This window comes from Leptopilina heterotoma, unplaced genomic scaffold (genome assembly GCF_015476425.1).
Source record: "Leptopilina heterotoma isolate Lh14 unplaced genomic scaffold, ASM1547642v1 Lhet_24, whole genome shotgun sequence".
Lineage (NCBI taxonomy): Eukaryota > Metazoa > Arthropoda > Insecta > Hymenoptera > Figitidae > Leptopilina > Leptopilina heterotoma.
Window position 1 is genome coordinate 2033208 of NW_025110956.1, and position 27057 is coordinate 2060264.

Consider the following 27057-nt stretch of genomic DNA (forward strand, 5'->3'; position numbering starts at 1 on the left):
TTTTCAGGGGAAGGAAAAAAATTTTTAAACATAAAATTTATGAAAACTAAAAATTATTTCTGATTCTGTAGAAAATGATCTTTGAAATAAGCCTAAGATCATTTAAAAGCGTCCATTATTTTACACGGTTGCCACAGGTCAGGAAATTCCGGGAAAGTAAAATTAGTCAGGGAAAACAGGGAAAAGTCAGAGATTTTTAGTAAAAGTAGTGGAAAAAATTGAATTTTTAAAATTCATGAGAAAACTCTGAATTTTGATGTTTTTTTTGTTTGCCTCGTAAGCTATGAAATTACCACGAATTCTAATACAAAACCTTCAACTATTTCTATTTCTGACAATAATTTGTTTTTAAATAATTTAATTTTTCAACAACTATCATAAAATTATGATTTATAAATTATCTAATGAATAATTTTTACAATTTTCATAAATACTAGATTTATAGAAGAATTTTAGTTAAAAATACTAAAAAAATTGAATTTTAGAAAAGTTACAAACGCTTTCAGAAATTCAATTATATTTTCAAAAGTTATAAAAATTCTTGGCAAAATTACACTGGAATTCAATTATTTACAAAATTTTTAATTAAAAGTAATAAAATTTCCACAGGAATTCAATTATTTAAAATACAAAATTAGAATTGGAAAATTCAATTATTTTCAAAAGTAATAAAATTCTTTGCAGAAATGCAATTATGTTCAAAAATTAAAAAAAAATTCTTCTCCGAAATTCAATTATTTTAGAAAAATTCTTGGGAAAATTTAAATTATTTTCATAAATAATAAAATTTATTGCAGAATTTCAATTATTTTTAAAACAAATCGAATTCCTTGAAAAATGTAATAAAAATTTTATTAAAATTCGTTAAAGGAATTCAATTATTTAAAAATTTGTTGACAAAATCCTTATTAATAAAATCAGATGTCTGTCTGTACATTGCTTAAAACTTCAAAATGTTAACATGATTAGTTATTATGGACATCAGAGATTCCAAAAATGTTCTTAAAAAATTTAATGTATGTATGTATGTATGTATGTATGTTTGTCTGTCACAAAAACTTTGTACCCCAATCACACAAAAACATGTGAATCGATTTAAGTCCAACTTGGTAGGTTATTAGGTATTGACCCAAGGAAGGTTTATAAATTTACAGATTTAAAAAATATTAATTAGAACGGGAGATATTCAATTTTTTCAAAAAATTCAAAAAATCGAAAATTTCAAAATTTTTTATTTTTCATGGATTGCTTTTGAAGTTTATATACTTGAGTATTATATGTTATTTAGTCACATTATAGCATAACTTTGCAAAAAATAAAGTCCTATAACTAATATGTAAGTATAAAAATGTTTTCAAAAAATCGAAAATTTCAAAATTTTACATTTTTTTATGGATTGCTTTTAAACTTTCTATATTTGAGTATTACATGTTAGCATAATTTTTCAAAAAATACTATTCTACAACTAAGATGTAAATATAAAAATATTTTCAAAAACTTGAAAAATGGAAAATTTCCAAATTTCACAATTTTTAATGGATAGCTTTTAAACTTTCTAAAAATGAATATTATATGTTATTTAGTCAGATTTTATCATAATTTTGCAAAAAATACTATCCTACAAGAAATATAAAAAAATTTTCAGTATATCAAAAAATCGATACTAATTACTATATGAAGTATAATTCAGTAGTATTTTTGGAGTCTCTGATTAATATTTTGATGTCAAAATAGTGCAATTCAAAATTATTTATCAAATCAATCTAATATTTTCAAGAAGTTCAGAAATATTGAAAATGGAAATTTTTTATGATTAAAATGATTTCGCAGGATGTCAAGAATTGTAAGTCACCTGTGATACAATACAAGCATATTATGCCACTAGGCAAAAACTTACATGTTAAAACGTTTTTTCATTTTAACTCTAGATTTAACTTTAAGAGATGTTTTGAGCAATGTAAAGACAAAAGTTAACACGGTGTCTATTTTTGTTTAACAAAATTCCCTGCTTTGTCCAAACTTTTCACGGTTTATCTCTTTTTTGTCAAATTTAAATTTACTTGATTTTATCCATAAATAAATCTACAAATGGCTATAAAAATTTACTTATTTTATGAAAATACTGTTTCTTAAGTTCATATAAATATAGATTGTATTACTTGCTGTCGTACAGTTTTCTGTTTATACTAATACATTTAACTGGGTATCTACCAAACGGGAAAAACTGTAAAAAGCTGGGAATATGCCGAACCGGGAATTTTCCTATCAAATTAAGAAAAAGTTTCATTATATTAATTCGCTTTTAAAAAATTGCTTTTTACTTCAATTTTTATTGATGTATAATATTTATGAAAACAGACCCGAGTCAAAATTTAAGCCCTACTTTCAGCCTAAAATTTAGGTCTTATGTTAGGTTTTAGCAGTCGTAACGTAGGGTCTACTTGCGATACAATTAGTTCAAATTAGACTCTACTATAACTCCAAAAACTGTATGGAAAATTTAATTTTTTTAATACATTAATTAAAGTACTACAAATTGATAAATATTGTTCTCTGCATTTGAATTGGTTAAAATAACTAATTTGATAACAAAAAGTCAATCACTGATTCAAATAGTAATATTTTCCTACTAAAATAGCTATAATGGTAACTAATTATTATTTTTTTCCGGTCAAATTAAATTCCCTAGCTATTTCCTGATTTTCCAGATTGGTAGAAACTTAAATGTATTGGTAGAAACTAAAACCCGTCGAAGACGGGTACGACAGCTAGTTCTTTATAAGAATTCAACGTTAACAAACATTCAATTATTCAATAAATTTTTTATTTTTTAATTTAAATAATTGAATTCTTATAGAATTTTCTAATAAAAATTGATTTAAAAATGAATTACCGAATAATCGATTTATTATTTATGAAAATAATTGAATACTCTTCAACGAATTTTATTACTTCTTCCTTTAAATAATTGAATTTTCTTGAGAAATTTTACTACTTGTAAAAATCATTGAATTCTTGCGAAGAATTTTATCAAAAAATTTGCTATTATAATAATAGAATTTCTTCGAAGAATTTTATTATTTTAATTAAAATTTTTTAAAATAATTGAATTGTATGAATTAACATTTAATTATTGAATTTTATTTAAATTTTAGAAAATAAGAATTCTTTTGAAAAATTTTACAACGAATTAAGAAAAAAATTGAATTCTTTCTTGAAATTGTTTTGAATATAATTGGATTTTTGCAAAGAATTTTACTATTTATAAATTAGATTGAATTGTTTTAAAGGATTTATTAAAATTTTATAAAATAATTGAATTTTTTCGAATAATATCATTAAAAATTGAATTATTTCATGAAATGTTATAAAAATTTGATTAAAAATAATTGAATGTTTGCAAAGAATTTTACTATTTATAAATAAAATTGAATCGAAAATAAAAAAAAAAAATTAAATCGAAGGATTTATAAAAAATTTAGAAAATCTTTGGATTCTTTTTAAATATTTTCTAACGAATTAAGAAAAAAATTGAATTCTTTCGTGAAATTTTTCTTGAAAGTAATTGAATTTTTGCAAAGATTTTACTATTGACAAAAATAATTGAATTTTTTCGAAGAATTTATTAAAATTTTAGAAAATAATTATATTCGTTCGCGAAATGTTATTAAAATTTTTTTAAAAAATAATTTAATTTTTGGACAAAATTTTACTTTTTCTAAAAATAGTCGAAATTAGTTAATAATTGAATTTTTTTAAAGTTTGAATAAGAAATTATTCAAAAATTCATATTTAAAAATAAAAAATTTGTAAAATAACAATTTTAAATGGCGAGCAAAACGTTAAAAATTTTGAGATACGCTCACAAAAATCACTAATCGTAGGTTTTTATGGTCACTGATTATGAATATAGGGTTGAATAAAATTCAAAATGTCTAATCCAAGATGTCGGACGAAAAAATTCCAAATAGTAATTTTTCTGAGATTTTCTTAAAATTCTATAATTTTTTACAGTTTTTAAAAAATAAATAAATAATAAAAAATTACTTATCGAATATTTTCCTATTAGAAAATGAGACTTATTAAATTAAAATCCGTAAATGCATTTGACTCTCACCAAAAGAACCCCAAAAATTGTCAACAAAATATTTTCGTTTCTTTAATGTCAAATAACTGAGTAAGTCAAAATATGGGGAAATTAGTTTTTATTTGAAAAAAAATGATAAATATTGTTGCAATATTAAAGCCAACCCTACTTTTTTTATTTAAATAGTAAATAAATTATTCATAAATAATAGGTACAAATTAAAATTTTTCTATAACGAAATACCTGATAGCCTTAAAAATTATATAAATCATTTACATTTGTTAAGTAACGTGTAAGGGCGCAACAGACGCCTGAGACGATTTTTAATTAATTTTAATTTTCCTCATACACTTTTTATAATATAAACCAACTTTTTCAAGGAATTCTGCAGTTAGAGAGAAATTATTAAATATTATAATTTGTTCCATTAGGTAATAAATTTTATTTTAAAAACTTAAAAAATAAATTAAAAATTATGTTACTGACAAAGATTTTTACTAATTTTACGACTTTTAGCCATTGCACTTTTTTTATAAATCAGTCTCTAAATTGATATTCTTTAATTACGATAACTTGATTCACAAAGGTTCGTATGAATAAATTTTCGCTTCTTGAATAATTTTCCAATTACCCAAAAAAAAGAATACCTACGTTTTAGTAAAGTATTCTTATCACGAATATGTAGTAGCCAGCTACAAATATGAGATTGTTTTGATTTATCGATAGAAAACTGCAGTCCTGTTGTGTGTGTGTGTGTGTGTTTTTTTTTCTACAATAAGCCCTCAATTTGTATAAGATTGCTTTACAAATATATTTGTCTGAAAAAATGTAAAAAATTGTTCGTTTCATTCTTAAGTGGGAGAGAATTAAAAAACGAAAGTCCTTACACGTTTATAATAGCAATTTTCTTCCTCGTCGCAAAATAGAAAAATCGTTACGAATTTTATATTTAAAAACTAAGTACCACTTCTCATTGTCAGGGTGTCTACTATTTTCGTTCAACAAAATTCCCGGCTTTGTCCTAATTTTTCCCGGTTTTTTTTCTCATCAAATTTAAATTTAATTGATTTCGAACATAAATAAATCTACAAATGGCTTCCTATTTTTTATTACAGTTTTTAAGAATAATTAAATTCTTTTGACAAGTTTCTTTAAATTTTTTTGAAAATAATTTTAATTGAAAATAAAATATGGAAAATAATTGAATTAAATAAAGAATTTTTTCAATTTTTTAAAATAATCTTGTCTCTTCTTAATTATAATTAAAAATTTAATTAATTCAATTTTATTAAAATGAAATGATACTAATTGAATTTCTGCAAAGAATTTTACTATTTATAAAAGTAATTAAATCCTTTCAAAGAATGTTATTACATATTTATGAAAATAATTAAATGTTTGCGTAGAATTTCATTAAAAATTTTTCAAAATAATTGAATTGTGGAGAACAATTTAATTATTTATAAAAATAATTGAAATTTTGAGGAGAATAAAAAAAATTTATAAACATAATTGAATTTCTGCGAAGTATTTTGCTATTTATGGAAATAATTGAATTCTTGAGAAGATTTTTTTTCAGTTTCAAGAAATAATTGAATTCTTTCGACGAATTTTAATAAAATTTTTAAGAATAATTACATTTTTCGAGGAATTTAATTAAACATGTATTAAAAATAATTGAAATTCTGCAAAAACTTTTACTATTTATGAAAATAATTGAATATATTGCGAAGAAATTTTTGAAAATAAAATTATAATTACGGAGACTAACTTCCCTTGATTATTTTCGAAAAATTTAAATAAAATTCTTTGAAAGAAGTTAATTTTCTATGAATAATTTTAATATAATTTAATAGGAAAATCATTGATTACAAGTAATATAATAAACACGATTATTTTCAACACTTAAAAGAGAATCTTCGTAATATTCAATTAATTTCAAAATTTTCAGTAAAAATGATTAAAAAAACTCCATTATTTTCAAGAAAATTGAAATAAATTCTTCAAAACAATTCAATTATTTTAAAGAATTTTAATAAAAATCTTGCCAAGAATTAAATTATTTTTAATACAATTTTAATTACATTTTCTCGAAACAATTCAATTAATGAAAAAAATATATTAATATAGATTTCAAAAGTTTTAAGGCAATTATATTTATAGACAATAAAATTCTTCACTGAAATTCAATTATTTTCATAAATAACAATATTCATCACATAAATTCAATTATATTTTCAAAAGTAATAAAATTCGTTGTAGAAATTCAATTATTTTCAAAATTTTAACGAATATCTCGTCAAGAATTCAATTTTCTTTATAAATAGCAAAATTTTTCACCAAAAATTCAATTAATTTCAAAAATTTAAATAAAATTCTTTGCAAAATTTCAATTATTTTCAAAAGCTTTGCACCATTCAATGATTTTCAATATTTACAATTTTCATAAAATTTATCACAAAATTTAATTATTGAAAAAAATTACTTGAGACAATTCTACGAAAAGATTCAATTATTTTCATAAATATTAAAGTTTCTTTTAGGAATTCAATTATTTTCATCGCAGAATTTCAAATATTTTTAATACAATTTTAAATAAATTCCTCAAAAAATGCTTTAAATTTTTAATTAAAACTCGACGAAAGAATTCGAATTCAATTTCAATTCAATTCAATTTTTTTTTACAAAAATTAAATTATTTACAAAATTTTTAAAAAATTGTCGTCAAAAAATAAGTTATTTTTATAAATAAGTAGTGAAATTCTTCTCAAGAAGTCAATCATTTTCAAAAATATTAATAACATTTTTAGCAAAATTTCAATTACTTAAACAAAATTTAATAAAATTCTTCTTTTGAATTCAATTATTGTCATTGCAGAATGTCAAATATTTTTAATACAATTTTAAATAAATTTCTCGAAAAATGCAATTATTCTTAAAAATATTATTAAAAGTCGACGAAAGAATTAAATTTTACGAAACATTTAATTATTCAATAAAATAATAAATAAAATTAAAGTCCTTGCAATAATTTAATTAGTTTCATAATAATTCAATTAGTTTAAGAATTTTCAAAAAAAACTTTGCAAAAATTCAAATTTATTAAAAAAATTTAAGTGTGTATCTTTTCTTTAAATTAAGTAATAAAAATTTTAATTATTTTCGCACAAAGAAACATGAATACATTAGAATGTGATTCTTTATAAAATTCAATTATTTATCAATTATTAAATTAAAATATTTTGAAAATTCGATTTGTTAAAAAGTTTTTAATGAAATTCTTTTATAAATTTTATTATCTTTAGTTGAATTTCACAAAATTTCTATTAACCACTTGAGCGGCAGTGCGTCAGAATTGGCGTCAGCGTGCAAGTGACAGAAGCGGCAAAAATGCGTAAAAGGCGTCAAAATTTGACTACTATTTTCTCATTCTGTAAGGAGATTTATAATATCACAACAAAGTATTTTTCTTTTTTAAAGTAAATGAGCAGATCTTTAAACAAAAAAATGCTTTTTTAAATATTTCGATTTCGTGAAGAAAAATTGGACTTTTTGTGGTAGAAATTGAAACGCCACTAATATCAAACTATTAAATATTGTTAGCTTTGATCCTTGAAAACTTATTTAAATATTTTAAAAAACATTTTTTTTGCTTACAGGTCTGTTCTTTCACTTTAAGAAAGAAAAATACTTTGTTGTGATATTATAAATCTCCTTACAGAATGAGAAAATAGTAGTCAAATTTTGACGCCTTTTTCGCATTTTTGCCGCTTCTGTCACTTGCACGCTGACGCCAATTCTGACGCCCTGCCGCTCAAGTGGTTAATTTGATAATTTTTTGTTAATATATTTACATTCTATATTTGAATCAGTGAGACTGATTTTTTAGTATCAAATTAATTATTTTTAACTAATTGAAATTTAGAGAACGGTATATATCTATAAAAATTGAAATAAAAAGCGATTTTTTAAAAACCAAAAATAAAACTTTTTTTAATTTGGTGAAACATTCCCGGTTTGGCATAAAATTCGTGGTTTATTCCCGGTTTTTTCCGGCTATTTCCCGGTTAGTAGACACCCTGTGTCATTGTCTACCAGTCTCTCTCTTCTTTCGGTGTCTAACTCCGCTTGTAGCTAAATCTCCTGGAGGCCAGCGCCTTTAGACTCCCATTGAAACGACTTCCAATGTCCCCTTCGGAATTGCATTTCGGATCGGAAAGTCTTTTGAATTATAAGTAGGGAAGAGGCTCTGCCGCGAGACAGGCGACGACGTAGAGTATCCCGAGGTACATGTTGAGCCTCGCGGTCTGCTTGGGAACACTCTGGATCATGGTGGGATCACGAAATTGCTTTTCGATTTTGAAGGCCGTTGGAACCGTTATCAGTGGCAGTAGAAACCAAATTGAGTATCGTAGAGCGAGGACTGCGAAGATGATGTACGGCGTGAAGAGTAGAAACGCGTATAAAACATGGGACGCCGTGTGACCGATTAAAATGGCGAGGGTCACGATGCCAGCCTTTTTGTCACTCTCCAGGTCCCTCGTGTTGTTGCTGTGCAGAATGGCCTCAGTGTTGAGCGCGAGGGGAACGGCGAAGTAGATGGTCTCCCAGGCGATGAAGCCGGTCTGGGCCATGAAGGCGAAGAGCACCGAGATGGGGCCGAATATCACTAGAATAATCACGTCACCGAGCGCAATGTACTTGAGGCCGATTCCCCCCGTGTAGAGGAAGGACGAGGAGAGGCCGCCGAAGTAGACGAGGGCGAGGTGCTCCATCTTCGCGGGCGATATGGTCGTCAAGAGGACGAAGCCCAGGCAGCCTGCCGCGTAGAGCAGCGCGCCCAGGGACACCAGTTCGTCCTTAGAGAGCAGCTGATCGACCAGTATCCTGTCGTCGCTCTTGCGACTGTCCACTCCTTTAATGTAGTCAAAGTATGTGTTCACCACGTTGCCAGCGCCGTGCACCGAGATTATCGTGTAGAGAGTCAGCACGAAGGAGATCCAGCTGAAACTTGCGATTCCCGTCGTTCGGTAGGCGAGTGCCGAGCCCAGCAGCGTCGGCATCAGGGAGGCGCTCAGGGACCAGGGCCGGACCGCCAGGAAGTACGAGGAGAGCTTCATCAGAGGCGAATTCAAAGTTGAATTTGTCGAGGAGAGGCTGCTCTTCGAAGCAGCTCCCTTGTCTTCTGGCGCATGACTTTGGACACCGTTCGATATCATTCTTGCATTCGATTCTAAAATCAATAGTTCAATAATTAATTCGTTAATTCATTAATTAGTTGTTGTTTGCTTTTTTGTTTCAACAGGCTTCACAATGCCCCTAAGAAGTATTTTAGGGGAAATAGGGGACTTTTAAGGGACCACAAAAATTTAACTTTATTTTTCCTTGACTTTTCCCTGATTTCCAAAAACACAACTTTGACTTTTTCCCTGACCCTAAAGAATATTCTGCGACTCACTCTAAAAATTATTAGATACTCAAAAAAATGTTATATTTAATTTATTTACAAATTTCTTCAAAAGTAAAATTAGTCGAAAACATCAATAGTTTTATTTAAAATAAATATTTAATCATTTTTTTTCATTGGAATTAAGATGTTTAAAAATTTTAAATTCAAACCTTTTCAAATTGAACAACTCATAAGAATATCATTATAAAACATAAAGAAATGGATCCATTTCTTTGTGTTTTATAATAATTAAAAATAACCCAGTGATAAAATCATTAGTTTATTATTATAAGAATCTTGTTACTGTAATTTCTTCAAAATTATTTCTATCATTTCAATTCAATTAACATTTTCTAGAATTTTGAACTAAAATTCTACTTTAAATCAATAACATCAATTATTATTCAATTAAACTTTTTCAAAAGAAATTAATTCCACAGAATTGTTAGTTAAAAGAACGAAAAACAATAATTTATTTCTACGAGAAATCAATTATTTTCATACAAAAATAAATAATATTGAATGTTTCGTAAAATTTATTTTTTAGGAAGAATTGTATTAACAACTTTTGAAAATATTTAATTTCCATTAAGAAATTTAATTGAAATTTTAATGAAATTTATTATATTAAAGAATTTTATAACAATTGTTGAAAATAATTGAAAACTTTTTGAAGAATTTTATTAAATTTTTTAAAAATAATTGAATTCCTGAGAAGAATTTAAATAATAATTTTTGAAAACAATTGAATTTATGAGAAGAATTTTATTAAAATTTTTGAAAATAATTGACTTCTTGAGAAGAATTTTCAAAAAATAATGTTTGACAATAATTAAATTCTTGACGAAAATTTTGAAAATAATTTAATTTCTGCAAATTATTTTATTACTTTTTAAAAGACTTGAATTCTTGTGATGAATATTGATATTTATCAAAATAATTGAATTTTGGAAAAAAATTTCATTAAAAATCTTTAAAATAATTGATTTTATGGGGAGAATTTTGTTGGTTATCAAGATAATTGAATTCTTTTGCAGAATTACTTAAAAATTATTGAAAATAATTGATTTTCTGCGACGAATTAAATGTTATTTTTATGAAAATATTTGAATTATTGCAACGAATTTTATTGTTTTACTGAATAATTGAATGTTTCTTAAAATTGAATTCTTTCCTCAAGTTTTAATAAAATTTTTAATAATAATTGCATTTTTCAAGGAATTTATTTAAAATTGTATTAAAAATATTTGAAATTCTGCGATGAAAATAATTAAATTCGTAAATGAAATTTTATTATTTATGAAAATAATTGAGTATTCTCGTAGAATTGTCTCAAAAATTTTTTTCAATAATTAAATTTTGTGATAAATTTTACGAAAATAGTAAATATTGAAAATCATTGAATTGTGAAGCACTTTTGAAAATAATTGAAATTTATTTAAATTTTTGAAAATAATTGAATTTCTACAAAGGATTTTATTACTTTTCAAAAGAATTGAATTCTTGTGATGAATATTGATATTTATCAAAATAATTGAATTTTAGAAAAGAATTTTATTAAAATTCCTTAGAATAATTGATTTTATGGGAAGAATTTATGCGATTTTGTTGTTTATCAAGCTAATTGAATTCTTTTGCAAAATTACTTAAAAATTTTTGAAAATAATTGATTTTCTGCGACGAATTAAATGTTATTTGTGAGAATATTTGAATTATTGCAACGAATTTTATTGTTTTACTGAATAATTGAATGTGTCTTAAAATTTAATTCTTTCCTCAAGTTTTAATAAAATTTTTTAATAATAATTGCATTTCTCAAGTAATTTATTTAAAATTGTATTAAAAATATTTGAAATTCTGCGATGAAAATAATTGAATTCGTAAATGAAGTTTTATTATTTATGAAAATAATTGAGTATTTTCGTAGAATTGTCTCAAAAATTTTTTCAATAATTAAATTTTGTGATAAATTTTATGAAAATAGTAAATATTGAAAATCATTGAATTGTGAAGCACTTTTGAAAATAATTGAAATGTTGCAAAGAATTTTATTTAAATTTTTCAAAATAATTGAATTTTTGGCGAAAAATTTTGCAATTTATAAAAATAATTGAATTCGTGCAAAGTATTTTATTAAATTTTGTTTTAATAATTTAAATTTTGCCAAGAATTTAATTAAAATTTGTGACAATAATTGAATTCTTGAAAAGAATTTTGATATTTATCAAAATAATTGAATTTTGGAAAAGAAATTCATTAAAAATCCTTAAAATAATTGATTTTATGGGGAGAATTTTGTTGGTTATCAAGATAATTGAATTCTTTTGCAGAATTACTTAAAAATTATTGAAAATAATTGATTTCCTGCGACGAAAAAAATAGGTGAAATTTAGGGGAAATTTTCAAAATAGGGTACGTTTAGGGGCCAAAATTAACAGGGTGTCTAACAAGGATTGAGAAAAAAATTCCCTGACTTTTCCATGACTTTTTCCCTGACCTTTTACTAATTTTATTTTTGCTTTCTTGAGACAAAAATTTGGTAACTGACATTTAACAATAAATTAATATCTAATGATAGAAAAAAACGGTGACAAAAATCTTCTAAGTTTTTTTAGGTTAAAAAAATTTTAATTTTTGTATAAATTTTTAGAAATTTCCCTGACTTTCAATAAAATTCTCTGACATTCCCTGACTTTTCCATGACTTTTCCCTGACTTCCCTGACCGTTAGACACCCTGATTAAAAAAAGGGGACTTGCTTTTAGGGAAATAGAGGACAGACTGTAAAGCCTGTGTTTCTTAACTATTTTATAATTTTTCTTTTCAAATATTTCCAATTTTAAAATTAATGTATTAATAAGCATCGAATTGTTGCAAAGAATTTCATCAAAAAATTTGATAATAATAGAATTCCTTCAAAGAATTTTATTATTTACGAAAATAACTGAATTCTCGCGAAGAATTTTATTAAAATTTTAAAAAATCCCAATTAAATTCTTTGGAAGAATTTCTTTGAATATTTTTTAAACTAATGGAGTTTCTTTATTAACATTAATTGAAAATTTTGAAAGCAATTGAATTTTATGAAAAAGAATTTTATTAAAATTGTATTGAAAATAATTGAATTCTTGCGAAGAATTGTACTATTTATAAAAATAATTGAAATGTTTCGAAGACTTTATTAAAATTTTAAGAAATAATTAAATTGTTATTATGATTTTTATAGAAATATTTGAAAAATAATGAAATTTTTTCGAGAAATTCAATTAATGTTGTTTCGAAAATAATTGAATTCATCACAAAAATTTTATTATTTTTTGAAAATAATTGAATTCTTTCAATTTTTTTGACGAATATATTTAAAAATTGCATTGGAAGTAATTTAATTTTTATATAGAATTTTTTAAAAATATTTTGAGAATAATTGAATTATTTTTAGAGAATTTTAAATTCTTGTTGAAATTGAATTTTATGGAAATTTTTGAAAATAATTAAATTCTTTCGTGTAATTTTATTTAAATTGAATTAAAAATAATTTAATTCCTGCAAAGAATTGTAGTATTTACAAAAATCGTTGAATTATTTCAAAGAATTTTTTAAAATTTTATGAAAAAATCAAAACTTTTTTTAAAATAATTGAATTCCTGCAAAGAATTTTACTATTTATAAAATTAATTGAATTCTTTCGAGGAATTCAATTAAAATTTTTGAAAATATGAACAGTAATAATTAATTTTGTAGGTACTTAATAAGTGAATGTTTTAAGTTTTGATTATAAAATTATTTAAAAAATTTATATTTGAAAAAAAAATTTTTTGTAATTTGCATAACAATAATAAATTGGAAAATTTCATTTATTTTAAAATTTTTATTTTTCAGACTTACAAAAAATGACAATTTTTTAAAGATTGTCTTAAAGAGAAAGGAAAAAGAGAGAATATGCACAATTTTAGGTGTTATAGGAAATTTTATTAATTTATGGGGATGAATAAGGGGAAAAATGGAACTAACTGTGATTCCTGTAATTAAGTGAATGAATAAAAAGCTTTATTGCAAAATTTCCGCAGAGCTTTTTTATAAATGTTTTTTAAAAAAAAAATTACATAAATTTTAATGAAGTTAAAGTGGTAAACTAATTTCTGCTTTCAGAAAAAAAATGAAAAGTCATTTTTATTATAACATTATAATTTTGCTTTAAAAAGAATTTAGAGGTTCGAAAAGGTCATGGTAAAGCCTGTTCCCAGCACCGTTTATGAATATTATAATTATTGTCAGTTTCGTAATGTTAGTTGAACTGAGATCACAAGAGCGCTTTTCAAAAATTGTTTTTCGGCTTTCCGGTCCAGAGTCGAAACACTTAAAGCTAGACTTAAAGAATGAGACTGAAGGCATGCAGCTTAAAATACAAGCTCGAGAGATGTTTGAAATTTTAAAGCAACAACTATGGCGAAAGTTTGATGTCACATGCTGCAAAACTAAATTCTTAATACATAATTGAATTTTGAAAAGGTTTCAAATTAAAATCTTTGAAAATCTGACTTTTTCATACTTTTAACTGGCAATTCTGTACATTTAATTTTTTTTGAAAAAGTTTAATTAAATTTTTTTGAAATTCTTTGAAGTTTTTATTTTCAAAATATTTAATTGGAAAATTTCTGAATAATCGAAATTTCATAAAATTGAATTGTAAACTTGAAAATTTCCAAGGAACTTTTGCAAATATTATTGAAAATAATTGATAAATAATTGTAATTTTCAACGAATTCATTTAAAATTGCATTAAAAATATTTAAAATCCTTCGATGAGTTTTATTAGTTGTGAAAATAATTTTATTTTGCAAAGAATTTTATTAAAATTTTTAATAAAAATAATTGAATTCCACAGAAGAATTTTATTAATTATAAAAATAATTGTATTCTTGCGAAGAATTTTATAAAAATACTTTCAAACAATTGAATTCTTGTGAAAATTTTATTATTTATGAATATAATTAAATTTTTACATCGAATTTTATTAATATTTTTTTAAATATATAATTGAAATTTTTTTTATTTTTTTTTATTAAAATTTTTGAAATTAATTAAATTCTTGCGATGAGTTTTACTATTTACAAAAAAAAATAAATTTCTCCAAAAAATTTTATTATTTATGAAAATAATAATTGAATTCTTTTGAGAAATTTTATTAAAATAGTAGATTCTGAAAATATTTAAATTTCAACGAATAATTTCATTAAATTCGTGAAATGTAATTAAATTCTTGCAAAAAATTTTTGAAAATAATTACATTTTTCGAGGAATTTATTTAAAATTGTATTAAAAATAATTGAAATCCTATGAAAAATTCTATTATTTATGAAAATAATTGAATTCATGTGAAAAATTTTATTATTTGTAAAAATAATTGAATTCTTTGTAAAGATTTTCTTAAGATTTTTGTAAATAATTAAATTTTTTTTTGAAGAATTTTATGGAAATTTAAATTATTTTAAAACATAAAAGAATATACATTGTTTTGAGTATTTAATTATTTTTAGAGTGAAAGCTTAATGAAGTTACTATTTAAAATATTTCTTTGGTTACCGTTAAAGAAGATATTATTGTATATTTTCAAATAAAAATATTTAATTTCTTAATGGATTATAAGCAAAAGGCTAAAATAAGAAAAAATTATGAATACACAAAAACTTTTTTCGATATTAATTTAAATGTTTATTACTTAAAAAACAATTTTAAATGTGAATTGAAATTTAACTTCTGAATAATAATGACCTTACAGTTACAATTAATTATCAATTTATTAAAACTCTACTTTCAAAATTATGCGAAAATAATTTAATTTTATATTTTCTTTAGCATACGAAAAATGAAAAGATCATAATCTAAACAAACCAAACTACAGAAGATATGCTTAGAATACTTTAAATGAGTAACAAAATGTGAAATAAATTAATTTTTAGTTTGGTCTAATAAATTTTTGCACACAACGAATTGAGAATATTTTTTTGTGAAGATAATATATTGAGATGTTTATTTACATCATCATTAAATTTGTGAATAAAAAATTGCAGGAATAATAAGTATTTTATGTAACTATCAAAATAGTGTAAGTTGACTAACTTCGTCATTTGTGCATTTTCTTTAACTGTCTCAACAGCGTTTATTTCTTATTTATCCAGCTTTAGTTATTTAGTCATAACTCCCTATTTTTACTAACATACTGGTCTAATAATAAATAAATAATATGACAAAACTTTCACCTTCATGTTTCACTTGAATTGAAATAATAATTCTTCATATCTGTACTGAATTTTTTATTTAATAAAATTTAATATTTAATAATAATTTCGTAGTTATGAGTAAATTCTACTAAAAGTGATTAAACATGTTGTTGAATTTAAAATAAAAGGTAATATTTACCTAAAACTTTTTTGATAGAAAACAGAGGTTAGGTCAACATAAACTCCACGTTTCTCCAATGAAGGTTGAATTTCCTGAATACATAGTAATCCTTATTAATCAACATTTGTAAATTCCGGCACTCATTCACTTTGCGAACATTAAGAATATAATAACAGATCTTTTACAGCTGTTTACTCAAAATACATTGGTCTTTGGTGACGTGTTTTAACCTCAGTTGATCTTTCCAGATGTTGTATTTCAGTATTTCACTAGCTTTTGACGAGATGGCGAAAAATTATCTTGTAGCCAATTTATCTGCACCGGCGTACTACGAAAAAATATTCTCTCAATTGGAAATTTTACGTTTACGTCAAACTTTTATGGATACGGAGCCTTCAGGCTATGTCCACAATAGGCTTCTTTTTATATTCTAATGTTATGTTGAACATAGCGTAAACGTAAAAAATACAATTGATTTTTTTTACATTTATGTTATGTTCAACATAAGGATATGACAATGTAGAAATATCCTTCGACCGGCTAATATATAGTACAAATATAGCGAATATATATCTCCATCTCTCTCACACTTAGCATTGTTTCGCTACGTTTACGTTCCTTTCAAAAGTTCTATTGTGGACTCAACCTTAGGGTGGGTCGACCGAAAGCACCCGTATCCGACGAGCCCCGGGTGACCGAAAGCAGAAAATCATGTGTGCATAAGAGATAGATAGACATTGTTGTTCTTTTCACTCTCATGATTTTCTGCTACAAAAGCTGAAAAAACATTTGTTTTGTCTGATTCAAAGTAGTTGCACATTTTGCATATGAATTTACTTTAAATCACTAAATTTAAAGCAAATTATTGTAAATTCATATGCAAAATGTGCAATTACTTATTAAATCAGACAAAACAAATGGATTTTTAAACTATTGTAGATACACCCTTATAGTTTGGTGTGAAGGCTCTTTTGACATTTTTTGGTAAATTTTTTTTCTGCCGACCGTCGTATATGTACCGCCTTATATTTAGAAGGGAAAAAAAGAATTGTGTTAATTTCTAAATGCCTTTAAAAAAAACAATAAATTTGTGTTTATAAAATGAACTAGGAGTAAAAATCAGTCAGTTTACATAATTCATCTCTTTACAATATATATATAGTTATATGAATTGAATGTTTTCTCTCCCCGATTTATCAACTCGAGTTTCCTAATAACATATAATGTCCAGAAATTGCACTGTGGTAAGCATTAGTCTTTTTTAGTAACATATAAGTTAATTTATGTATTTATATTAAATACAGTATACATATTTGTTTATTCTCCCTTAAATGAAGTTTTATTTAAATAAAAACTGATGTGTATGTATGATTATCAACATTATGTTTTGTCATATTCCTCTGAAAACTACAAGGTAGAGCAATATTTTTATCACCAATTTGTAGATTTCTTTGGGAGACAACTTATGGAAATAGCTTTTCCGAATTATAAATATTATCCTGTCCTCTTTAATGTAATTTTAAATAACTCATCTTTTGACCTATTAATGAATATTCTGCCTTAAATTTACATTTATTATTTGTGACACGATCCGAAGAAAGGTATACCTATAATAAGCAAAACATTTTAAGGTTATGTTTGTATCATTTTTACTTTAATTAAAATTAAGTTTCTGTTTACTTGTGTAAAACTGAAATCAGTTTTTATTAATTATTTTATATGCAATTAAGATTTACATATTAGCAGTTTATTATATATTAATGTTTTTGAGGTTAGAAATACAAGATTCTGTAAATTTACAGTAAAACAGTGCGAAGAGCGATTTCAATGGCACTGTAAAATTCAAATCCGAATATGAATTCATACTTTACTGAGCAATGGTTTTCCTCGCATAGAGGGAATATGTCAATTTCATTTGCAATTAGAATTTTAAAAAATCATTTAATTTCCCCTCCATAGTAATGTATATAGTTGATTCTTTCTTCCGCTGTTGAATTTTATTAATATTCTTTTAATCAATTATCGGAAGAGTAATAAATAAAACACTATTCCATTAGTTACTGGTATGACACGATCATCAGGCCACTTTATTAAACAATTAAATATTTTTTTTAATTATTAATTTAAGAAAAAAATAAAATTAAGATTTTTTCAAAAAGAAAACAAATGTTAGATGTTAGATATTAATTTTGTTTTTGTAAAAATCGTAATTTGATTTTATTCGTAAATTAATATTTAAAAAAATATTTCATTGTTTAATAAAGTGGCCTGATGATGATGTCAAACCAAGACAATCGAAACGTTGCACAACTAATGGAATAGTGTTTTATTTATAAATATTCCGATAATCGATTAAAAGAATATATACAAATTTTGAAATATATTTTTTAGTATTAGATGTAAGGAATATCGGAGCTTATAAACCGAAAAGTCTGAAAAACAGAAAACGGAAACCTCATGTGGAAATTATATATTTAATTAAAGTTAGCAAAGATTTTTAATATACTTAATGCATTTTATTTATTTGTAACATTTGTTTTAAAAATAAAGTGTATTCACTAAAAAGATAAAGCAGGTTTTATGGTTTTTGTTACAGAATTTATAATCGACTCATACTAATTCTATTTAAAAGTGTGACATTCATCAACGGAAATTCCAACAGTTCGGTACTTATTGTAATTTATCCATTTGCGGTTATGGATAACTCGAATGATGGCAGTGACCCTTCCGATGGAAGTGACCCACTGGTTTCTCCTGATCATGTTCACAAATTGAATCTTATTCAAGCTTTTCTTAAACATTATTCTGACAAGGGAACAGAGAGTGGAGAAACGTCAATGCATACAGCCGAAGAACAGGAGGAAATGGTTCTGTTGACTGCGAAACGAGATAGAGGTGGAAACAGTCTTCTGCACCTTGCGATAAAGGAAAACCAGACGGAGGTGTTCAATCAAATTGTCGGAGAATGCAATGTAGACGCGGAAAATAACAGGGGTGAACGGCCACTCCATTTTGCTGTAGCGGATAGTAGAATTGAATTTGCGTTAGCTCTTATCGAAAATGGTGCCACGGTTAACGTAGAAGACAATGAGGGAAAAACACCTCTTCACCTGGCTCTGACAAATCAAAACGTTCTGTTAGCAGAAATTCTGTTTGATAGTCACGCAGTCATGAGTAAAGAATATTTAAACAAATTTAAACCTCTATATTGTGCTGCTCAAAGCGGGAATTTGGAAATCGTTAAATTGCTTATGACGAACGGGTGTAAAACAGTCGATAGTTACGGAGGAATCCACGATTGTCCTCTTAAAGCTGCAGTAAATCAAGGTCATTTAGAAGTTGTAAAGTATCTGATGAAGAAAGGCGATAAACATGTTAAAACCATCACTGAAGATCGTTGTGAAATACTTATATACTGTGTGAAACCAGACCGAGCCGACATTTTAAAATATTTAGTCGACGTGGGTATGAAAACAGATCAAAATTATTTACCTATGGCTTTAGTTTGGAAGTGCTATAACGTTTGGAAATATTTATTGAGGTCTACTTCTAAAATGAATGCAAGTACATGTTGTCAAGAAACAGAGCTTCATTCGGCGATACGTGCAGGACAAGTGGAAACTGTTAAAATAATCATAAACAATCCAGCAAACTATTACAGACCTGACTCTCTGACAAGCCAATTAGCCGTTCACATTGCCGTTGAAAATGGCGATGAAGATATACTAGAAGTTCTCTTAAATAGAGGCTTTCCTTCTAGAGGTTGTTTTGAAGAAATAAAACCTCTTCACGTTGCTGCAACATTCGACAACACGAGATTAGTAGAACTACTCTTGAAAGCTGGAGCTGACATTAATTCAACAGTTCAAGAAAAAATCACCCCATTATATTACGCAGCAGGGGCAATACAGCCGAATGTTGTTAAATTTCTATTAGAAAAAGGTGCTGATCCTTCTAAAAGGTGTTGTTATGGTTCCTCACCATTAGAATTTGCATTAGATATGCTTACCGGACGATTTGGAAATGGTCCAACCATTACTACTGTAACGTATGAAAAATTTTTAAAAGTTATGGAATTACTTATCCCAAAAGTAAAAGTAAAACCAGATTACTGGCATTACGCAATCAAAATGAAGGTTTCGAGAGACAAAAGTGATTTAAATTCGTATGGACAGACATCGAAAGAAGCGAGCAAATCAGAGCAAGATGGCAGTAATTTACAATTTCAACTTGCAATGATTAAAGTCATATTTAATTACCTAAAAGAAGATCAAGTGGAAAGTTTATCCCTATCCGCCTTGAATGGAAAGGAGGATAAATCAATTGACTCTCCTGAACTCTTGCAAATTGTAATGGAATACAATGATTTTAAATCTTGTTCTGATATCGAAATACGACTTTGGAAAAATTCCTATGAGTGTAATTTGCTTTTAATTAGTTACGCCGACAGTGTTAAAAATCTCACAAATATAGATGTTGAATTTAAGAACGATGCATCTTTTCAACTGCACGGAAAAGATAAGACCGTCTTCTTGAAATTAATAGTTGCGCGTCTGGTACTGATAATCGATAAATATAATTCGAGAGTGTCGAAATTTTGTAGGAAACACAATTTAAACGATTGGAGAAAGGAATGCGGAAAGCAAAAAGTTAGCTTGCAAAATACAAAGGTTGATGAGAATTTAAATATCACTTTCTACAATGTATTAACTTCACCAGTCAGCAAATTCGCAAAATACACGGGGAATGAGAATTTTCTTCAAAGCATCGCGTCTTCCTACACAAAGTTTCCAGCGTATGCTGAATTTTTGAAAGTCAGTATCGACAAAGGAAAAATAAGGAATGATTTAATGGACGATTGTGTGAATCATATGTTCCATCTGGTTGCCAGAAATGGCAAAATTCAAATTTCAAAATCCGATATCGACCAAATTTTTCAGTATCTTTCGGTATTTGATTTACGAAGATTTTCAGCAGCGTACACAAAAAATTTTTTCAGATTATAAGAAAATTATTTATGTATGTTTAATTCGTATAGTTACGAATCTACAATTTGCATTATTTTCTACATTGTTTATGTTAAATTTAATGTAATAGAATGGGAATATTTTGTTAAAAACAAATAAAATATATTGGATACCTGATGAAAAAAATTAAATTTATTACCAAAAATAAATAGATGTTCTTATATTGACAAGAACTATTTGTAAAAAAAATAAAAAATTACATACACGGAAAAAAATAGTGTGCTAAAAACACAGATAGCGAACTGTTGCGTATATTGCACGCACACTACCATGCGTGATTTGCTTGGAATCCATCCTATTTTCGCATGGTGTTGTAGTAAAAGCCATGGCTCATGTGGCTTTCGCTAAGGCACCATGCGAAAATAGTATGGATTCCAAGCAAATCACGCATGGTGGTGTGCGTGAATATACCCAACGTGCGTGCATTATACACAACAGTTTCGCTTATGTGTTTTTAGCACACTATTTTTTTCCGTGTAATGCGATTATAATAATTGTAAACAATAGGTACAATATTTATAAGAAAATAGCGAAATCTAATTATTCAAAATTTCTTCAAATTCGCTTAAAACTTCTTACTCAATGGTTTTTGGGATCGCTGATTAGGAATCTAAAGTCAAATTTAAACAATTGAAAATAGTGAACAGTTTTTATAACTCTGGTCAAATTTGCTTGAAACTTTTTATTCGGGGGTTTTCGGGGTCACCATTTTGAATTTTTTAAATCTAAGTTCAGATTCGTAATCTTTTACGCTGAGAGAACAAATTGAAAATCAGAAATAAATAAAATATTAATATAAATAGTATTTTCTAGAAAAACAAAAGTATTAATTGTCAAAAAGTGCTTCTTAGGTACTTCTTTTGAGAGCGTGTCACATTTGGTTGGAATAATATAACAATTCTTGAAAATGTAAATATTTTTTACTCATTCTAATCGCCTGATACAATTATAGTTACAATTTTTGTTTCAGAACTATTAATGGAAGGATCATGGACACGTCAAGTGACTATAATGACTCTTCGTGCTACAATTCACTATTTCTTGCCATTCATGATGGTAAATTAAATATTGCTCGCAATTTACTGGCAGAAAGTTCTGCGACGCAAACAATTTGTGGGAGAACATTGATGCACGTAGCGGCAGCCAGAGGACACGAAGAAATTGTTCGACTTTTCACAAAACGCGATGCAGACGGCAACACTCCTCTGCATCTTGCAGTGAGGGAAAACCATGCTGCAGTATTCGATTTGCTAGTCGAAGAATTTAATGTCAACTCGAGAAATTACAGGGACGAAACGCCACTGCATCACGCTGCAGCGAATGATCGCTTTGAGTTCGCAAAGTCTCTTCTGGAAAACGGCGCGATTGTTAATGTCAAAGATGGTAAAGGACGAACGCCTCTTTATCTTGCTATATCGAAACAAAACGTTCAGTTGGCAAAACTTCTGTTTAAAAATGGCTCTTTTCTGAGTGAAGAATGTTGTAACGAACTTCAACGCCATTCCACAGTCGATTTTAAAATATTTGAAGCATTCAAAAAGCAACAGACAAAAAAATGGGACGAATTCAGTACTGTAACCAACGAAAACTGTCCTCTTGTATCAGCTGTGTCATTTGGTCATTTAGAAGTTGTAAAATATCTGATGAAAAATGGATTTAAAAACAGTAAAATAATAGAGAAGGATGGGAAGCTTCTTTTAGAAACGTGTTTAAAGTATAAATATTTAGATATTTTGAAATATTTAATTGATGCTGGTGTGAAAGCGAAAGAAAATTTGTTAGATTGCGCTATGCGTTGGAGAAAGTATGACATTTGGAAATACTTATTAACGTCTAATTCTAAAGCGAATGCAGATACCTCTTCACATGAGTCAGAACTTCATTCGGCCATACGCGCAGGACAAGTGGAACTCGTCAAAGCAATTGTAAGTAATCCAGAAGACGAATGCGAACCTACTTCTGAAGCTGACAAATTAGCCGTTCACATTGCGGTTGAAAATGGCGACGAAGATATGCTGGCAATTCTTCTAAGTGAGGGCTTTTCATTCGAGGGTTGCCTTGAATTTGAAGGTATAAAACCTCTTCACGTTGCTGCAACATTTGAGAATACGAGATTAACGGAATTATTATTGAAAGCCGGAGCTGACATTAATTCAAAATCTGTTGGAAATTACACCCCATTACATTTTGCAGCATATGCATTACAACCAACTGCTGTCAAATTTCTGTTAGAAAAGGGTGCTGATCCTCACATTAAACTGAGCGATTACAGTAATGGGACACCTTTATTAAAGGCTTTAGAAATGTTTTGTCCTTCATTACATCCTGTGACCGTTACTGCTTCAATGTTTAAAAATTTGGTGAAAATTACAGAATTGTTAACTCCAAGAGTGATGAAAAAAATCGATCAGGAATTACTGACAACTGCATGTCGTATAAGAATGACAATTAATGACAATGAATTTGACACGAACGCCAGCAATTCAGAATTTCGTCCCGATATTCTAAGATGTATATTTAGTTACTTATCTGATAATGAAATCAAGAATCTTTCAAGATTTGCCTTGAATGCATATCGATTAACGTCCTCACCAGAATGTTTATACTCACTGATTGAATATGACGATTCGAGATCATGTGGATTTGTTGAAGCACGTGGTTTTGACAATTCGGAGTGCGAATCGCTTATAATTGGTTACACGAAAAACATTAAGTCTCTCAGGAATATTGAACCCAAAATTACCTACGATTCAGATTATGCTCAAGTGAAAGTAGATGAGAAAAATTTGTTGAAGTTGGTAGTGGCGCGTTTAGTGTTGTTAACCGACAGTTATTATCTAAGAAAGTTAAAGAATTGGCCAAGATACAATATTAGGAGTTGGAAAATGAAGTGTATAGAGCAAAAAGTCAGCATGAAGGAAACAAAGGTTCACGAGGGTTTAAATATCACTTTCTACGATATATTGACTACATCAGTCAACAAGCTTGCAAAGTACACGAGGAACGAGAATTTTCTTCAAAGCCTAGAATCTTCCTACAGCGATTTTCCGGCGTATGCTGTATTTTTGAAAGTCAGAATTGAAATGGCAAGAAGGAGAAATGATTTAGTGGACGAGTGTGTGAATCTTATGTACAATCTGATTGGAAGAAATTACAAAATTCGAATTTCAATCTCCGATATGGATCACATTTTTCAATATCTTTCAGCAGTTGATTTGAGAAGATTTTCAGCGGCCTGTTCTTAAAGTGTATTTTCAGTGTTAAGAGAAAATTAGCTTTTGCGTTTTAAGTGTTTTCATTTTCTAAACATTAAATTAAATATAATAATTGGAAATTCTCTAAACATTCTGAAAAATGTATTCTATATTTTAAGTCTCGTCTGCAATGTTAATCTTTATTATTACTATCGTCTCCGTCGAATGAAGCGCTTCCCTCAGAAGAATTTTCTTATTAAATATATTTTAAAATTCGATTTTTTCACTTTTCCTAACGTTCCCTACGATCGTTTTCGTACGTTTAGTATAACTTTTCAATGCTCATGTTTTGATCTATAATTATTGAACATTTTTCTGTAATATCAGACAATATTATTAACATTTTTAAAAAATTTATGTCTAGCAAAAATCTATTTTATAAAAAGATTATTTCTATATTAATAATTGATTTATTCTGTATCGAGGGGGAATTTACTAGTAAAAATAGTGTACACTTGACTCCCTGTTCCACTTATTATCATTATTATCAAGTATTACCAATTATTACCAAGTATTACCTATTATTTTCAAAATATTCCCGCATTCAAAAAATTAAACACGTTGAATTTCACTTTTTTATACGTAGAATTTACAACAAAATTATTTAAAAATCTTATTTAAAATAAAAACTACAATGAAACGCAGAGAAATAAATAATTAAATAATTCGTACATACAAAAGACAATAATAATTTAATTGAGAATTGTCTCTTTTTAAAAACATAAATAAAAAAAATATCATTTGAATTGGTTTGAATTTTCTTTTAAGTGTCAGAATTTCCCAAACGGATCACCTAAATCTAAAAAATTTTCATTTTGAACCAAAATATATTTGTTTTCCTTTTAATGTGGTTAAGAATAATCCCTGAAAATATTAAGCCAACAAATTTTTTTGTAAAAGTTATTAACAATTGAGTTTTTTAGTACTGCTAAATTAAAAATTTTTTTTTTGAGTTCCAGTTAACGGATTTAAAAATCAAAATCTGTATTATTTTCGTCTTGAATTGCACTATTTGAATATTTTCCTTTAATTTTAAAAATTTTTTATATTATTTGTTTATAAAATGTTAATAAAGAAATATGTTCTTCACGTCCTAACAAAAAAAATTAAAATTGTATTATTATATTCTTTAAATGTCTCCGAGTATGAAACTTAAATTAAAGGAGATAAAATTTATAACAGATTTCTCTAAACCGATTTTTGAATTTTTATTTGTTTATATTTTTTTGTTACTCAAAGTTAACAATTTACAATATTTTTAGAAAAAATCATGTTTATTTTTTTATTTTTCCATTGCCCATGATCGAAATCAATTTAAATTAGTCTAGTATGTGTACCAGATAAATAATAATATGCATAATGCAATTTATTTAAATTGTTGAAAACAATATTAATTAACAAATAGATAACTTTGGTCATTGTTCATAAAAAAATTGTTTTTTTGCAAACAAAATGTTTATTTAAGTAATTTATGCCTATTTTGCTAAAAAATTATTTTGAATTTAATAATTACCATTGTTATTAACAATAATTGCATGATCTAGTTACCAATAATCAAGTAGAACTTTACATTATGATATTAAACTCGTAAAAAAAGAAAAACAGCTTTTCTTTTTGCAGAAATAAGCCAATTATTTGTTTAATAAGTGAATCATTTGTTAGAACAAATGTAATTGTTTATGCTAATAAATTTTTTAAGTTTTTTAAAGAATGTACGTATGACCAGGCATTACTAAGTATTATTAAGTATTACCTATTACCAAGTATTACCAGGAGAGTGTACACTTGACTCCCTGAGAAAATTCCCCCTCGTTCTGTATTATGTAGTTTAATCTCAAAATTTTAATAAAAAAAATTCTCTAAAGAATTTAATAATTTAAAAAACATATATTTATAAAATTCGTCGAAAACATTCATTTATTCAATTATCATTAAATTATTTTCATAAATAAAAAAATTTTCACAGGAATTCAATTATTTAGAGCAGAATTCTTCTAATATTTTTCGAAAAAGATCAATTATTTAAATAGGTTCTTATAAAATTCTTCGCAAGAATTCAATTACTTTTGTAAATATTAAAGCTCATAGCCGGATTTCAATTATTTGAAATACAATTTTAAATGAATTGTGTGAAAAATGCAACTATTATTAATAAAACTTTAAGAAAATTCTTTGAAAGATTTCAATTAATTTAAAAAGTTTTAATAAAATTGATGAATTTAATAAAATATACCTAATGATTAAAATTTTGAATAATTTTATTTATAAATTTCAAGAAATATGATTGAATTTTGAAAGTATTATACCTACTTTTGTAATTTTTAGAAATTATTAAATTTCATAATGCGTTACATTGAAATCATTTGAAATATTTTGATTCCTGTAGACAAAATAAGTAGGTATTTTAATATTTATTTTATTAAATTATTCTATTTTTGATTGTAATTAAGAAATTATAAAGAAAAATTGAGTAGTCAAGTTTAATTTTTCGATAGCTACTTTTTTTCTGTCCTTAAGATATTTTCTGCTATTATTTTTAAAATTATTGAGTATGAAGCCTGTTCTCTGTACAAATTAAAATTCATAAAATTTTATCTGTTTATATTTTTCTCTTAAAATAACCTAATATTTTAGGGATATTTTACACTTATATACCTACCGTAAAATAGTTATTAATTAAGGATACTAATATTTTATGAAATCAAAACTATTTGAAAATTTTTAAATCTAAATTTTTCAAATTGTAAATGTATTTAATTTATTTGAAAATACAATAAAAAAAGGAAAGTTTTATAATAATACACTTATATTATATATTTTATATAAGGTATGGTTTTAT

The 27057-nt window shown here is 25.9% G+C and overlaps 2 protein-coding genes across 2 annotated transcripts; one reads left to right on the top strand and one right to left on the bottom strand.

Annotated features, from left to right (window-relative positions):
- Positions 1 to 7995: 7995 nt before the first annotated feature.
- Positions 7996 to 16262, bottom strand: LOC122503015 (ubiA prenyltransferase domain-containing protein 1 homolog). The gene is made up of 2 exons (XM_043613398.1): positions 15956 to 16262; positions 7996 to 9320 (listed from the first exon to the last, which is right to left on the bottom strand). The coding sequence occupies exon 2, from the start codon at positions 9304 to 9306 to the stop codon at positions 8317 to 8319; it is 990 nt and encodes a 329-aa protein (XP_043469333.1). The 5' UTR covers positions 9307 to 9320; positions 15956 to 16262; the 3' UTR covers positions 7996 to 8316.
- A 645-nt stretch (positions 16263 to 16907) lies between these two features.
- LOC122502990 lies at positions 16908 to 24436 on the top strand. Its single transcript, XM_043613367.1, has 3 exons — positions 16908 to 17181; positions 18534 to 20942; positions 21917 to 24436. Exons 2-3 carry the CDS (start codon positions 18634 to 18636, stop codon positions 24207 to 24209), a joined length of 4602 nt encoding a protein of 1533 aa, XP_043469302.1. The 5' UTR covers positions 16908 to 17181; positions 18534 to 18633; the 3' UTR covers positions 24210 to 24436.
- Positions 24437 to 27057: the final 2621 nt, after the last annotated feature.

Bases quoted from the DNA above. Each gene is read 5' to 3' on its own strand.
- LOC122503015 (XM_043613398.1), bottom strand. From the start codon at position 9,306: ATGATATCGAACGGTGTCCAAAGTCATGCGCCAGAAGACAAGGGAGCT.
- LOC122502990 (XM_043613367.1), top strand. From the start codon at position 18,634: ATGGATAACTCGAATGATGGCAGTGACCCTTCCGATGGAAGTGACCCA. The intron at 20,943-21,916 runs AGAAAATTATTT...ATACAATTATAG, and splicing joins AAAAATTTTTTCAGATTATA to TTACAATTTTTGTTTCAGAA.